Here is a 15,613-nt window from a genome sequence, read left to right as displayed (position 1 = left end):
ATGATTTCTTTACTCGAAATCCGTGTTTTGATTGAACTTCTATTTTCATCTCAAACGGGAGACATTATCAAAGTTACTAGTTTCTTTTCTTGGCATCAAACTATCTCATGATGATAATCACAACCTCTGCGCACCCTGGTGAGCGAATGTGTTGACTTCACGTTTACAAAGCTTGTTCCTGTTTGATGTTCCAAGCTGCAGCCTCCTACTTCCCGATGGGCTTGCAAAAATTGTCTCCTATTGGGTTCCATAATCTTATACAAATGTAATTTCAGAGGGGCTTTTTACCCCAATGCAGGATCACAATTTCACAACTTGCGCACATAGATACCAGCTTGATACTTCGTATTTGAGTTCATAACTTACGTCATCTAATCTCAAGTATGGAGATAATCATGGAGAACCAGGTGAGATGCAGCATTAGTAAGCTTTGCTGGGGCAGATTCCAGAAACCTCGCAGCTGTGACACCTGCTTCAAAAAGAGAATTCAGTCTAGCGCTGCTAGTGGTTATTTTACAAATGCAGTCCAGCGAGGCAGTGTCTCAATATGTTCCATCTTAGTACGAACGAACATATACTAGACTCGCGCCGGCTAGACATGCTAGCAAGATTTCTTAACCTTGGCATTTCGTTACACGATGAATATCTCATTGAAGTCGGTCTGAGTTGCTCCTATGAGCCTTAGCGGATGCAAATCTGGTGACACAAAGAGTGGTATATGGGTTGAAATCATTCTAGAATGTTGGAAGAAAAGGAGGCTCTTTTATCCGGCATGAGGCATAATCGCTAATTTCTTTTTGAGGGCGTTTGCGTAGAGACGTAAGAATCTTCCCGTCCCGTTGAACGATGCGAAAGCTAACCAGAAGATCACAAACCGCATTTGTCTCATGGCAAAAAACATGCACTCAACCGGTGACTATCGAACACGTCGACAGTATCGAGCAGGGGGTGACCAAGTTCTTGGATCTGTGGTTGAACAAGAAGTCGAGGCTCTGCGGAAGAAATCTGCAACGGGATGGAGTAGCGGTAAGAGATTTTGCTTTTTCATATTGCTCCATGCGTGATCTCGCTTTTTGCTGCATGTTAAATTACTTGCGCGTGTGATTGATTGACATGCCGTGTTTGAAAAGATTTGCATGAGGTGCTCGAAGAAGAGCTAAATTTAACCAAAATGCATGATCCTTATCCACGCTAATGAGCCACAAACGTACGGTAGTGTAAAAGTAGAGGAAAAAGCGAAATGGGATGACGACTTTTGGGGGGAGGAGAGTACAATTGGGCTTGATCGCCTTCAGAGCCTCTTTTCACGCGACATAAGTTGAGAATTTACATATATTGCAGGGTGATGATTCGAGAAATCGTATGTAGTGAGTGCGCGTTGCTTCTCGTGGTGATTGGTTAGATAACTGTTACAATGCAGTCAGCTTCTAAGGTTACTGAGTCAAGAACTTGCCACACCACACTGTAAAAGTCGCTTCGGATATTACCTTGAGGAGAATGATCTACAATCATTTCATCACACCAACAAGTGAACTTACACGCATAATCGGCACTTGGCCATAGATGGTTTGATATGATTGATGGTTGTCATCGATCCACCCTTGCCAAGCCTTGTAAGGCATAGCAGCCGGTATGCTTTCAACATTAAAACAACGTCGCAAAAGAAATTTGAAGAAACGGTGAAGATGCAGTATTCTGATTGGCACCTACAGCATCTCTCTAATCAGTGTTGTCTCTATCAAGACGTATCAACGCAACGTACTCCATCAACCCGTTTCTTGGGTACCTGGGATTGGAAACATTATTGTTGGTGGCTGCTAGAATTGATGTACATTATGACGCCTTCTAGAAGTCGAATCTCAATTATCACGGACTTCGATATAACGCATCTCCCCTTGATTTCGAATAATCTCTCACCGCCAGATACAGCCTCTATCACTCCACTTAAATTCTTGAAATAGCTTCAGCCTCATGAGTTGGCCGATATCCGGATGTTTGTATCCAATGATTTATCCATTTTTCTCTTCAGTTACTATCATGAAGCTGGGGATTCCAGAACCTCCAAACCGGCTAGTGTCATGTCTCAAAGACATAGGTCAACGATCCTAGAGAAAGAAACTCAAGTGCATGCAGGCAAGCGCCCGGGCTTCAATAATCGAACTTCGCATCACACTCAGATGCTACTGCATTAATCCTGTCATGCATAATCACATTGATTTGGAGCTTGTCTTGCATCATGCGAGCCAAGTTACTTTGCATCTCATAATTATTATTTCAATCTATCCACAGTTCTTTCCTTTTGCGTCTATTTGTAAAACATGTACGGTTCAAAGGACTGACAGATACGATAAGCACATGGATCGCATGCAACGAGAGTCATTCCAAATATCTCCGTAATTTCTAGGTCCAGATTGAACGTTTTCGTCACCATCCTTATTTAAAATATACAAGGGAACATAGTCGGCCTCGCCGGGCCCGTTCTGGATTACCCACAGAGATAAGGACGATTCTGTTCTCAGTTCGATCAGACCTTCTCACTGTCTTCAGGATACCGTGTTGGTACAGCCTCAATAGACGGCTGGAATAACAACATATGACAACTTAGCTCAGTTGCTGAGGGAAGCTAATGCGCGGGTGGTTTGCGCTAGGAAGAGGGAAGGTGAGAAGTGGAAGGGGAATGGGAAGAAAAGATGATGAGAGATTTCATTAGTTGATGAGCTCTTCAAATATTTTTTATGCACCCCAAGTATAGGATTTTCGAATACATCCTCTCAATCCAACCTGCCAACTCACATACACGTATTCCAATCACCCATCAACTAGCACATGCGCATGCACATCCAAAAATACGATGTTATCTTCATCTTTTCTCCTTCCTTTCTTCCAGCAGTCAAACAACAATCCAACCCCAAAAACCATACGAAAACTTCCTTCCAACTATTTCCGTCCTTCAAGAATCTATCACATTATACATACCTACTTTCTTTACAAGCCTCAAGGCCTCAAACCTCAATTTCATCTCTCATGCGATTTCCCCTTCACATCACACATCTCCCGTCTCACAATATACATCTCAAAATTCATATCTATATCACGACAGTTCATCAAGAAATCTCAATCAAGAAATCTCAATCAAGAAATCTCAATCAAGAAATCTCAATCAATCACGAACAATCTCAAATACATCTTCCATCACTCTTCCTTTGCATCTCCAAACTCCTCCACAAAGCAAAAACAACCCAAAGACACCCAAAAGATCTCAAACTACTTCACATACCTACCTAGGTATACACAACAAGCTCTTCCTCGCCCCAAATTTCCCTCTCCTTTCCTCGCACTCCTTCCCATTCCGTCGATCCATACCCCCTACTCTCATCACACTCGCAGCCTCCTATAAAATCAACGAAAGAATTCGACAAATAATTTACCATTTGACAAATCATTTTCACTCCATCTATTTACCTTCAACATCTTCAACATCTTCCACATCTTCAACATCTTCAACATCTAACCTCACCTGCACTACCTACTCTCACAAAATCACTTTGCCCCTCTCCCACCCAACCTTTTTACTCTTCAACTCTTTCACTCCCTTACCTCTTGATTTATTCAAGTTCTTATTATCATGTTGCTCTATGAATTCTCTATTTCATCATAACAGTATCTTATTGTCTTCCTGTTTGTACTTTATCCCTCGCTACCTCACTCCCACTCTCACCCCCACTCTCACAACCTTCCCAAATGTCCCACCCCTCATTTATCCATTCATTCATTCATTCATTCATTCATTGGTTCATTTATCCATCCATCCACCCCAAAAAAAATCACCCTCCTCCTCTCCCCAAAATATCAAAACAAAGTCCACCATTCTCAAATCTTCATTCTAATCATCTTAACTTCTCAAGCTCTTCAATATCAATGTATAATTATGAATACATCAACTGTCCACATCATGCATACTTTCTGTATCATTACGGCCCAGGATGATTGATGTTCACTGACTGACTCATTCACATCACTTCTCATTTTACTCATGATATATACATAATAGGTATACTGATTCAACATAAATCCAAATCAAATAATAAAACAAAAACCAACCCCAAAATCCCAGTCGCGCAATTCTTCAAAATCCCGAAATCCCTAAACCAAATCCTAGAACCCATTACCACCCCTCTATCCCGCCACCTCTACAATTTCTCCTTCCCTTCACCTACCAACTCTACCCCCGCACCACCAATACACAACTTCCCCGTCTCCTTAACCTTGGTTTGAAAAACAACTCTATTACCGCCCTCTTTCCACATCTCCGTGATCAATGTTTGACCAGGGATGACCGTGCCCGCGAAGCGAACTTTGATGTTTTTGTAGGGACCGAATCTATTCGGAACTAAATTAGCAAGGAAAGGAAGGATATATGAGTAGGGGGAAAACGAGGGCGAGCTGATAGCAAGGGAGATAGATGAAATGAAAGGAGGAGAAATAAACAGGAAACAGAAATACATACTTTTGATAAACCGCTTTCCCCGCAATCCCCATAAAGCAAAGACCATGAAGAATAGGCGCCTTGAAACCTCCCACCGCTGCGAAAGCCGGATCAACATGAAGAGGATTATACTATTCCAATTAGCAATTGTCCTCTTATCTAGCAATCAAAAACTCACATCACCACTCAATCTATAAATCACAGCCTGTTCCTCCGTCGTTTTTTCCTCGACCACCACATCAGGACTTCTTTCGGGGACTTTGTTCGCCCTTGTACTATTTCCTCTATCCGCTCCTTTTCTCTCACCTCCAAATCCTCCACTGCCTCGCAAGAAAACCGTTTGTTCGTTATAGAATACTTTCTTTCCAGTTTCTTTTTCTGTCGTGGTGGTTCCTACTTTGACAACGGCAGCATTTCCTTTATCGACTACCTCGAGAAGTTTTGGTGATGAAATGAGGGTACCAGAGGTAGGAATGGGGTAGGAAGCAATTTCGAGATATTGTTCGCCGTGAAGAAGCATCATAGGGGAGAAATTGGGTACAATATCGTCAAAAGAAAAAGGGGCTTCAGCATTGAATGGTGGGATGACACCGAAAGTCGGGAGAGGTTGGAAATTTTCATCTCCCTCGCTAGACCTCAATTAGTCGAAATTCAAAATGAAAGAATATGGAAGCTTACAAAACAAGAGACAATTCAGATTTCTTCGCACCGACTCCAAGGTTGTATAGCATTACATCCCGTTCCTCGAAAGTAAACTCACTTCCACTTGCTTCGGCTTTCTTGGCTGCGGCAATTTTATCAAGGATTTCTTGATTCACTTCAACCTTTTTCTCGGTTTTCTGTAACAGAAGGATATGTTAACAAATATCTTTATTGATTGACTATAATATACATAATGCTCATTCTAAACATGCGGAGAAGGTTCATACCTTGCTCGCACCCTTCTTATTTTGCATGTTTGCCATAATACTCTTCAAACCATCTTGACTATCCTCGGGGTTATCCGATCGTCCATCATCAAAGTTAATGATTTTCTCCCAGTTCTTCAAGACTTCTTCAGGGGTAAGCTTGACATCAACTGGGAAACCATGTCCACCAGTTCGTTGCCATCTTGTTCGTCCAACCCATCCACTGCCAACTTCGAAAAGACCTCCAGTAGGTGGTTTTGGAACTTTATCGCTGCAGAGTGCGACAACTAGTGGCGCTATGTAGTCTGGTTTGAATGCTTGAACCATTTCTTCTGGCATGATGGTTCTGGTCATTGCGGTACCAGCATTTGGTGCAATTGTGTTAACGTAGATATTGTATTTGGCACCTTCACGAGCGAGGGCGCGAGAGAAACCGAGAATACCACATTTCTTTTTTAGGGTCAGCAAATGGCTTTCAAATTAAGAGATTAGACTTACAGCAGCAGCATAATTGGATTGTCCAAAGTTACCATAAATACCACTGGTAGATGTGGTATTTACTACACGACCATACTTTTGTTTCAAGAAGTATGGCCATGCAGCCTTGGTAACTTTGTATGTACCTCTGAGATGAACGGCGATAACTTGATCCCACATCTTATCATCCATATTGGTGAAAGCTTTGTCACGGAGAATACCAGCGTTGTTGATAATGATATCAATACGTCCGAAGGCATCAATTGCGGCTTTAACGACGGCATCTCCATCCTCAGCTGATGCCTTGACACCGACAGCTTTTCCACCAAGCTTTTGGATTTCTTGAACAACATCATCTGGGTTCATCAAATCATTTACAACAACTGAGGCACCATACTTGGCGAACGCTAAGCAGTAGCATCGACCAATACTAACAAAATTAGCTCAACCTCTTGGAAAATGAAACTTCGAAAACTTACCCAGCACCTCCACCAGTAACTAAAGCGACCTTGCCCTTGAAATCAAGAGTCTCCCCTTGCTCATTTGGACCCATCTTCATTGATTTCTCAAGAAGGCCCATGAAATCCGCAGGACCAGAAGGATGTTCGGCATCCTTAAAGTTACTGACTTGATCCCATTTTTTCAGGATGGCTCCTGGGGTATATGAATCATCTGCCTTGAGCAATAAACCGCTTGAGCGTTCCCATCGAAGTTTAGCAATATGTCCACCACCGACTTCGAAAATTGAACCATTCTCTTGAGCGTCCTTGTGTACTAAAACAGCCACGAGAGGAATCACCCAATCCGGCTTTAAGTTATCGAGAATCTCGGGAGGCATGACAGTTTCAGTCATACGACTAGCAGCTATTATTCATTAGATAAAATACCAACTTAAATCTCAGGGACAATAATAAACGTACCAATGGGGGCAATAACATTAGCATGAATGTTATACTTCGCACCTTCCTTCGCCAAAGTTTCCGTAAATCCGACCATAGCCAATTTAGCTGCTGAATAATTCGTTTGACCGAAGCTTCCAAACAAACCTGCCGCACTTGCAGTATTAATCACTCTTCCATACTTTTGTTTTCTGAAATGTGGCCATGCTGCTCTCGCGCATTTATATGATCCCTTTACATGAACGTCGATGATCAAATCCCAATCTTTATCTTGCATGTTCTTGAATGAGATATCGCGAAGAATACCGGCATTGTTGAGTAAGACATCAATTCGGCCATAAGTTTTAATGGCAGTTTCGATAATCTTTTCGCCCTCTGTAACACTGTCGTAATTGGCTACTGCCTTTCCTCCTGCGGCTATGATTTCGTTGACTACAACATCTGCGGCCTAACACTGATGTTAGCTACGTTCAGGAATGTAGGATGGCTATTGGATGGTTGGAAAGACTATATACCTTTGTAGAATTACCCTCGCCCTTGAATGATCCCCCAAGGTCATTCACAACTACACTTGCACCTCTTGAGCCGAAGAAAAGAGCATATGCTTTTCCCAATCCACCGCCAGCTCCTGTTACAACAACAACTTGACCATCATAGCGTAGCTCCGACATGGTTATGTGTATATTATTTGTGATCCTTGGTTGTTCGATTGTATATTATAAGAGTTGGTATTTTAGATTGATAAGAACGAGGAGAAGACTGAATAATAAGATGAAGAAGAAGACAGTTGGAAATGTGGATGTTAAATGCAATTGATGTTTAAGCACAATGGAAGATGTTGACGGGAATGTGATTGACTTGAGAGTCACGGGATTTTGAACCGAGGCTCGGAGTTAAGTCATGTGACCGTTAGCAGCTCAAGAAGGGTGGATCGCTACCATTTTGAAATTAAGGGATAAAAACAAAAGTATATCATGAGATGAGTAAAAAGAGGCTCATATATAGATTATAGAGCTATCAATGTTCAGGAGCAAGTTATATTTCAGAAGATTGATACTTCAATTTACCGTAGAATTTTGAAAATGGAGAAGATATCTTTGGTATCCTCGGTTTCAGCTGGATCTCTCGGTACACGCTTATGCTTGAAGCTCTCGGTACTGTTCCCATGACTCCACATTTTTGGGGTATGCAATCGGCAGCTGCACGCGGTGTGATGATGGATCTTTTTATTTTTCACATGCAAATCTTCACTGCAACTAATCTCCTTTTCTTTAATTGGTGAATCTTTCCTTATTAGTAAGCAATTACCAGAAGTAGTTACTAGGTACCTAGTAGTCAAAAGACTTGGGAGACCATTCATGGTTGTACCGAAACCCCGCTTAAGCAGTACAATGTCAAAGATTCTTCCCAGCCACTCCTCGTTTCACACTGTCTTTCTCGGGAAGCGTGTCTACGAGTAGATGTCGGTGGACTGCGAAACTGGTCGCCCTTGACGCGGCGAAAGGGTGGTCGTTCTCGAGGTGAAATGGATTCATCTTTCTGTCTCGTTGCATATCTTCCCATAAGCTATCTAGCCGGAAGAGCGATAGCATGGCCGCAATATCAATATCCCAATTCATTACGAGTGTACCGGTCAACAATATAAAGTTGTGGGGGCCAATTTGCTGAGCACCTCATACTTTTTCCAGTACTCTCATCCTTGATAGTGTGCGCCTCATCGATGATAACGGTATCGAACATTTCTTGAAGACTGGGTTTGTTCAGACCTTTATGCTTTTCTCTCAACGATTCGAAGTTGGTAACAAAATATGATACTAGGAGTATTTCAAGCTCTTGAGACTTTCCTTGCTCAAGATAGGAGTTTTCTCTCCCGCATGGTACTTGTCGGCTATTCATAATATGGCCAACCACCCGTAGGTGGGTGGTCGGCAGAGTTTTCTAATAGCCGGCAAGTACAGTTGCACTTGATATTTCTTGGACGAAAAGTTTTCCACAAATTTTCCAAACATTTAAAACTGCAATTGGACCAATTATCAGGCTAAGCTTTGGTTGTCCAGCAGTACCATTGCCTACCTTCCCCTCACTATTCATTTGACAAATGGCGCTGCATGCCTGTAAAGTCTTTCCGAGACCCATAACTTCTCCAAGAATATATCCTCCTATTTCGGACGTTTTGGTAACCATCCAAGATATACCAGAAGGTAGCCAGAATTTCAGAGTTGTGTTTGACCTAGGATCCCCCATTCATGGTGCATTGCTATTCTCAATGTCAAGTTGTCGACATGCTTCCTTCAAATTTGGTGCTTTATCTGCATAATTGTTAAAAAATTCCTTTGATTAGGCCATTTGGTTGTTATCGAACGGAGTCACAGGTGCCAAAGCAACTGCAATTGATGTGCCCACAGTATTTCCTGTGAAGCTCTCTGTATTTCAAGTACTACCTTGATTTTCAACGGGCTCTAGAACCTGGCCTAGACTTCTGGCAATATGCCGAAGCAGATCTTTGATTCCTTTCTCTGATCTAATGGTTTTGTTGAGTTCGGAAGGTTTAATCATAGTAGGCAATGTTTCCAGTAAGTAAGGACTGGTTGTCTCCTTGGAGCCGAAACAATGATTGTTTAGTATCTACTTGGAATTAGAATATTAAGAGCTGATTGCCGATTTAAAGTCGAAAAAATGATACTGGATGTCGATGCGGGCTGGTGATTCAAGAATTTTTTCGTTTTCTCCGCCGAAATACTGAAGAAGCCATTCCTTGATCAAACAATCGATTAGAATTTCACGTCCGTTCCGTTTTCTGTGCATGTCTTCTGCACCCAGAACTAGTATAAATACCACCTGTTAAATGTGCAATAACATCATTTCGATTCAAACGGGAAATAGCGAGTGTTTCTGATTGAAACCGCGAGTTATTTCTGAGAGGATAGTCAAGCAGGGCGCGGAGATTTTCAAGAATTGAAAGCATTTTAAAATAAATATACGGATTGAATGCAATTTTGATCATTCTCTTGCCCTCTTCTTGGATTTCAAATTTTCAATCTCGAATCACAATTTTTATCTAGCATAATGTTTTTGTCTCTCAGTTGCAACCATTCTTTCACTTACCAAACGTAAAGATGTCTTATTTTATTGTTCTACCCTATGATACTTACTGTATTTGAAGTTATGAGAAAGCGCTAAGAGAGCTGCGAAACTGAGTTCTAATGGTGAAACATAAATGCAAGTATCTGGCTTGCTTCAAATGAGACCGCAATGGACAGTAAGAGGAAAGAAACCGACAAAGCAGAAGACCTCACTACTACTGAGAGGAGGTGTACATTCGGCTTGAGAGTAATTTGCGTTCCGAGGGGATTCTGTTATTTCCTCAAATTCATGGTAGGATTTTAAAGGTAGAATCGTACCCTCCACCCTCACCGACAAACAAATCGATACGGCCAGACCGACGGACATCTCAAACAAGACAGCACGTATTTCCACTAATGATGTAACAACAAGAGTGCAATGATAGTGGGCACTAGCAGCCTTTGTCGAGAGGTTGAGACGCTGTCCTGGAAGTGTCGCGGAGCCGAACTATGATGAACGAATTATTAGACGAGACTTGAAACGACAAATAGCCGAGAAAGGGAGTGGTATTCAAGAAGTACAAAGTTTAAGTCGAAGGTCACATAGTGCGATGGTTAAATCTATGGTCATTGATACAGAGATCATGGATTTTATATTGGAAACAGAGGAGGGAAAGAAAGAGGTCGAGAGATTACGAGCATTCTTTGCTCAAAGACTAAAGTTTGCGGAACGTTAATTGGAGCACTGAAACCCCTCTTCGCAGACAATATTTGTACTCATCGATAGTTGAGATCTGTTTGGTAGATGGGAGTTCGATTTACCGACAACGAGTGCACTCAATATCGTCCTTTACAGAGGGAATGAAGATAGGGACGTCATTTTTCATATGAAGGGGTGGAGGCGTGACTTTTGTATCACAAATATTATTATTATATCATTGATCTTTTCAAAAGAGCGGCACACAGGATGGGAACTACATAGCTTCACAGGGTAGCAAAAGGTGATGATGGAGCTTGATCGAGTTATCTTCAGGGTGTACTAACTTTTCTTTCTCCCATTCCCTTTTAGCGGACTTACTTTTCATTTCTCTACTTCCTTTAAGTGCGTACTGACTTTCCCTTCTCCTGCTCTCATCATGTACTAACTTCTCGTTTATCTTGACTCGCCTAAGTATACTCACTTTCTAGTCCTCCTTGAAAATGTATCAGCTATTAACGACCACAAAGAATTTCACTATCTTGCCTTTTGAGATAGTGAAATTTCTCCTGATCATTGGCAATCCGAAGAATCAGTACACTATACATACTTATACTTGAAGCTCTATATTCACAACTTTGAATTTATAGAGTGTCCAACAACAACGACTACACATGGTGTGATAATGAGTATTTTGTTTTTTGCTTTTTACGTGCAAAACCTCATTGGAAGTTATCTTCTTGTTTTTAATTACTCGAGTGAAAAATGTTATTACAATACTAGGTACACGTCCATGAGAAATGAAACAGGAAGGATCAGTAGATCAACAATTCTGAGTTTGAAGAATGAAATTAGAGTACCCATTGGCCATTCATTGATGATTATATTAGACCCTTCTTTCTGAAGAAGAATATCATGGAAAACTTTATACTACGAATCGAATCATGATATATATGACTGGTAGCAATTCATCATCTTCGAAAGTATATGAATCACAAGCTTTAAGATTCAATGTTCATAATTTTGAGATATTTTTTAATTATATATTACTCAGAAGATGATTACGAACATCTTCCAACTATTGTTTTTGATCCCAGGATCATTTTAGAATCTAATCATCAGGTTGCTGTTCTTATCAAGTTTTCATCTCATGTATTTTGTGAAGAAGAGTGTAGACTTTCTGGAGATCCGTTTCGTTTAGTTATATGATCATTATATGATCATTATATGATATCAAAAGTAATCATAGTTGATACAATAATAATATTTTTTGTAACACTCTCTGCAGCTTTAGTTCTGGCAATACACGAGTATATGTTAGAGCAGATCTTTTGTTTCTATTTTTGATTTCTTGATTGTATTGAGTTCAGAAAGTTAAAAGTCGTTTTTCACATGTTATCTTCCCCACACTACACCAGTAACCTTACACCCCACGCAATATTACGTAGTATTACTCGAACCACAATGATCCCCTCAAACCATCCCATCCTCAATGATTCCCCCCTCCGTCCACAACCACACACACACACACTTACCATGACCTCGTCCTCCTCCCCCACCTCCAATACCCTTCCCACTCCTCCCATAATCGACGACAAAACCCCTCACATCCTCCCCTTCATTCTGCACTATCTAACTCTCCACCAAAAAACGCATCCCACACGTCCCTTCATCATCGGTCTAAACGGAATCCAAGGCGCCGGAAAAACCACCCTCGTGAATACTCTCTACGAGATCCTCACTCGCGATCATGGGCTCGAGACTCTGGTATTGAGTATCGATGATTTGTACTTGACGCGCGCGGATCAGGAGAAGTTGGCGAGGGAAAATAAGGGGAATAAACTGGTGCAGTTTAGAGGGGAACCTGGTATTTACTTATTTGTTCTTCTGTTATATGCAATTTACTCTATATCTTCCATTCACTCTACTATATCTCCTTTATCATCTCCCCTCTCCCGATTCCCAATTCTCAATCCCCCAACCACACACCCACAACCCAAACCATCCAGCTAACCACTCCCCACCCGCCAGGAACCCACGACATCCCCCTCGCCCGCACCCTCTTCAGCTCTCTCCTCCAATCCCCTCCGACCCGCACCCACATCCCCTCCTACGACAAATCCCTTCACTCCGGACTGGGAGACCGCTCCCCATCCACCCGCACCGTGAACGACGCATCCCAAAACCAACGACCCATCCAAATAATCCTCTTCGAAGGCTGGTGCGTCGGGTTCCGCTCCCTCCCTCCAACCAGCATCTCGCTCCTCCACAAAAACAGTCTCTCTCTGCCTCCCTCCCCTGAAAACCCCACCACCCTACGCGATCACCCCCTCTCCTCCCTATTATTCATCAACCAAAAATTAAAAGACTACGACATCATAACCGACACCTTCGATATCTTCATCCACATCGACGCACTCGACACCCAATACGTGTACGCGTGGCGACAAGAACAAGAACGCGCCTTGCGCCGCGAAAAAGGTACAGGAATGAGTGATGAGCAGGTAAAAATCTTCGTCGATGGGTATTATCCCGCTTATGAATTATATCTCGACGGTGTGCGACGGGGGATATTTCGAGGCGGGAAACTGGGCGAGGATTGGGAAGGGAGACAGTTGCGATTGGTGGTTGGGAGAGATAGACGAGTGGTGCAGGTGGAAAAGGTTTGAGTTGTTGATAATGTGATTGTGAGATTGACATAGGTAGGCGTTGAGGGGCTGCGTGACTCGTAGATATAGATAGATTCCTGTGAAATTATAATTCGCCCACCTGAATACCTATAAGAGGTCCTCAAAAGATTAAAATCGAAAATTGATACAAGTCCACGAGGAGGATCAAAAGACTATCGTCTGAAAAAATAAGATATCAAGGTCAAGTTTATCAAGTATATCAGTATCTCCAAACCTCTAATTCAAAGCTAATACTGGTGACATCATCAGGTCTCCCGACCTGAAGGGTTCATCTTCGATACACTCGTTTGACCAAGGCATTAGGTAGTCTTTAAACGATTTAGATTCCAATCACAATTGAGCATTGCCCGTCAAGGTCATTTCAGCGAGCACATAGAAATTGTAACACATAGTATATGTCATTTCCATTAATAAAAACAAGCAAATGGGTATCTCATAATAGCTAGCATAGAACTCCCTATGAAATGAAAGCAAAGCACAAGACTCATCTTGTCGTTCCTTTCCTTTCCTTTCCTTTCCCTTCCTTTCCATTTCATTCCCAGACCCAAGATCCAGCGCCTTTGTATACAGCCAAATATTACTTTACATTTTAAGATAACCTGATAGCTATACATGAGCTCAATGCATTGCTTATAGGCACTTGGGACTTCCAGATAATGTATGCGGCATACACACCGGAATTCCTCCACACTCCGCTAGCAGAACAACTAGCCATTATATCAAGCCCATTCATTTATACATTGTTTCCCTCAATAACTCCCTTAGCACCCCTCTTCATACGTTCCATATCTTGATTGTAAGTCCTCAAACATCCCCTAACATCTCTTTCTCTCTTCTCAATCTCCTCCTCGAACTTTGCAACCATAGCTCTCTTTTCTTGCCTAGCTTTCTTCAATGCTTGTAAAGTATCAGAAAACCTTGATAAAAACCAATCACCTGCTTCTTCCCAATCATCTTTAGATAAACTACCAAAGAATTCGACCATAGTGGCTCGCTGCTTGTCCATCTCTTCTTGATTGCTTGGTCGAGGTTGTTCAACATGATGACTGACACGTTCATTGATAGGACGATCTGAAAGTGACAGATCTGGTTCGCTGGGCTGCTCGCTAAGAGCTGAAGGACCTTCAAAAGATTCATCTTTTAGTTGTTCATAATCCATATTTTTCAAAGCGGCATCATCATAATCAAGTGGGATATCAGCACGGTTCAAATGAGTAATCTGATGCTGCGAGTTCCCTGCATGAAAATTTGGTCGAGATTGAAGAGCTGGCTGTTCATCCATGTGAGTGCTATCTTCAGAGTATCGCTCGCCTTCAGAAGATCCCTCAGATTGACCTTGCTGCGTATCCTGAGGAGATAGCGGTGGAAGACGATATTGCATATTTCCGGGAAGTACAGCATTTTCTAGTACTTCAACTTGAGATTTTCCAGATTTGGGCTTTGGAGAAAATACTCCTTCGTCAAGACCTCGTTTTCGAGAACCTCCAATTGTTTGCACTCCATTCTTAGGACGATTTGTAATAGCGTGATTGAAACGATCAAATGTCCTTGGTTTGCTCGGGCTATTATGCTGCGGCTTTTGGGGTTGTAGTAGTATTTCTGACTGAATGGCAGGTTTGGGGGTCTGGCTTTGCTTATAAATGGGGGCTCCAAGAGGTTGCGTCTGTGGTCCTTGACCATTAGGTTGGTGAAAACCCTTACGCGATTGAAGGGGTGCTCGTGCATCTTCGATGTAGTCTTGACCGAATATAGACTCCTCTGGTGAGTCTCTATCGTAATCATTCTGATGTGCACCGTGGAAATTGTTTTGTTCCAGCTCCTCATGCTGCCCTCTGTAATATCCGCCATCAAATTCACGATTGCCGCCAGTAGGCATTACTCCCATGTCTTGTCCGCCTCGAAAGTTTCCCTGGCTGATAGTTTCATCAAAGGCGCTGTTTACTGTAGAGTCCTCGAAATGTTCGGCATTTTCTTGCTCTTCCTCTGGGCTGTATTCTGCCTGCACTTGATTTATTCCAGGGACTGTATTTCTTTGCGAAAATTCAGCCGGCTGTTCGTGGACGGGCTCCTGATTGTGAGCTCGATTCCTATTGGCAGACGCATCTCGTTGCTTCTTGGGAAGTACTCTCAACTTCTGTGCCATCGCTTGACGATCTGTACGTTGTTGGAGTGGTTGAGGGGATGGTGATGGTGGGTGAGGCGGATTAGATTCTTGCTGAAGGAAGCCGCTAAGGCGAGGATTGCCAGCCATGTTATAGACGTTATTAAGGAAATTGTTAAAAGGAAAGTTTAATGGCATGTGCGAAGTTGATGTGTTTGGGGTAGGCGATGTAAAATGTTAAAATTGTGAGATTAAAAATGTGTAACTTGTGAACAGAAAGATTATATACGGTC

General features: G+C 42.2%; 5 protein-coding genes across 5 annotated transcripts; 2 read left to right on the top strand and 3 right to left on the bottom strand.

Annotated features, from left to right (window-relative positions):
* Positions 1-4,190: 4,190 nt before the first annotated feature.
* On the bottom strand, positions 4,191-7,441 carry EAE97_005207 (uncharacterized protein; the record flags this gene model as incomplete). Its single annotated transcript, XM_038875719.1, has 9 exons — positions 4,191-4,380; positions 4,508-4,617; positions 4,665-5,115; positions 5,165-5,325; positions 5,416-5,844; positions 5,893-6,301; positions 6,351-6,735; positions 6,792-7,218; positions 7,286-7,441. 9 exons carry the CDS (start codon positions 7,439-7,441, stop codon positions 4,191-4,193), a joined length of 2,718 nt encoding a protein of 905 aa, XP_038733056.1.
* Positions 7,442-8,164: 723 nt separating this feature from the next.
* On the bottom strand, positions 8,165-8,389 carry EAE97_005206 (uncharacterized protein; the record flags this gene model as incomplete). Its single annotated transcript, XM_038875718.1, has 1 exon — positions 8,165-8,389. The coding sequence occupies one exon, from the start codon at positions 8,387-8,389 to the stop codon at positions 8,165-8,167; it is 225 nt and encodes a 74-aa protein (XP_038733055.1).
* A 1,633-nt stretch (positions 8,390-10,022) lies between these two features.
* EAE97_005205 (uncharacterized protein) lies at positions 10,023-10,569 on the top strand (the record flags this gene model as incomplete). Its single annotated transcript, XM_038875717.1, has 3 exons — positions 10,023-10,100; positions 10,150-10,254; positions 10,279-10,569. 3 exons carry the CDS (start codon positions 10,023-10,025, stop codon positions 10,567-10,569), a joined length of 474 nt encoding a protein of 157 aa, XP_038733054.1.
* Positions 10,570-12,065: 1,496 nt separating this feature from the next.
* Positions 12,066-13,346, top strand: EAE97_005204 (uncharacterized protein; the record flags this gene model as incomplete). The annotated part of the gene is made up of 2 exons (XM_038875716.1): positions 12,066-12,396; positions 12,561-13,346. 2 exons carry the CDS (start codon positions 12,066-12,068, stop codon positions 13,196-13,198), a joined length of 969 nt encoding a protein of 322 aa, XP_038733053.1. The 3' UTR covers positions 13,199-13,346.
* A 606-nt stretch (positions 13,347-13,952) lies between these two features.
* EAE97_005203 (uncharacterized protein) lies at positions 13,953-15,470 on the bottom strand (the record flags this gene model as incomplete). The annotated part of the gene is made up of 1 exon (XM_038875715.1): positions 13,953-15,470. One exon carries the CDS (start codon positions 15,468-15,470, stop codon positions 13,953-13,955), a length of 1,518 nt encoding a protein of 505 aa, XP_038733052.1.
* Positions 15,471-15,613: the final 143 nt, after the last annotated feature.

This window comes from Botrytis byssoidea, assembly GCF_014898295.1.
Source record: "Botrytis byssoidea strain MUCL 94 chromosome Unknown BBYS_009, whole genome shotgun sequence".
NCBI lineage: Eukaryota > Fungi > Ascomycota > Leotiomycetes > Helotiales > Sclerotiniaceae > Botrytis > Botrytis byssoidea.
Note: the sequence above shows the minus strand (reverse complement) of the source record. Positions and strands in the feature narration are given on the sequence as shown.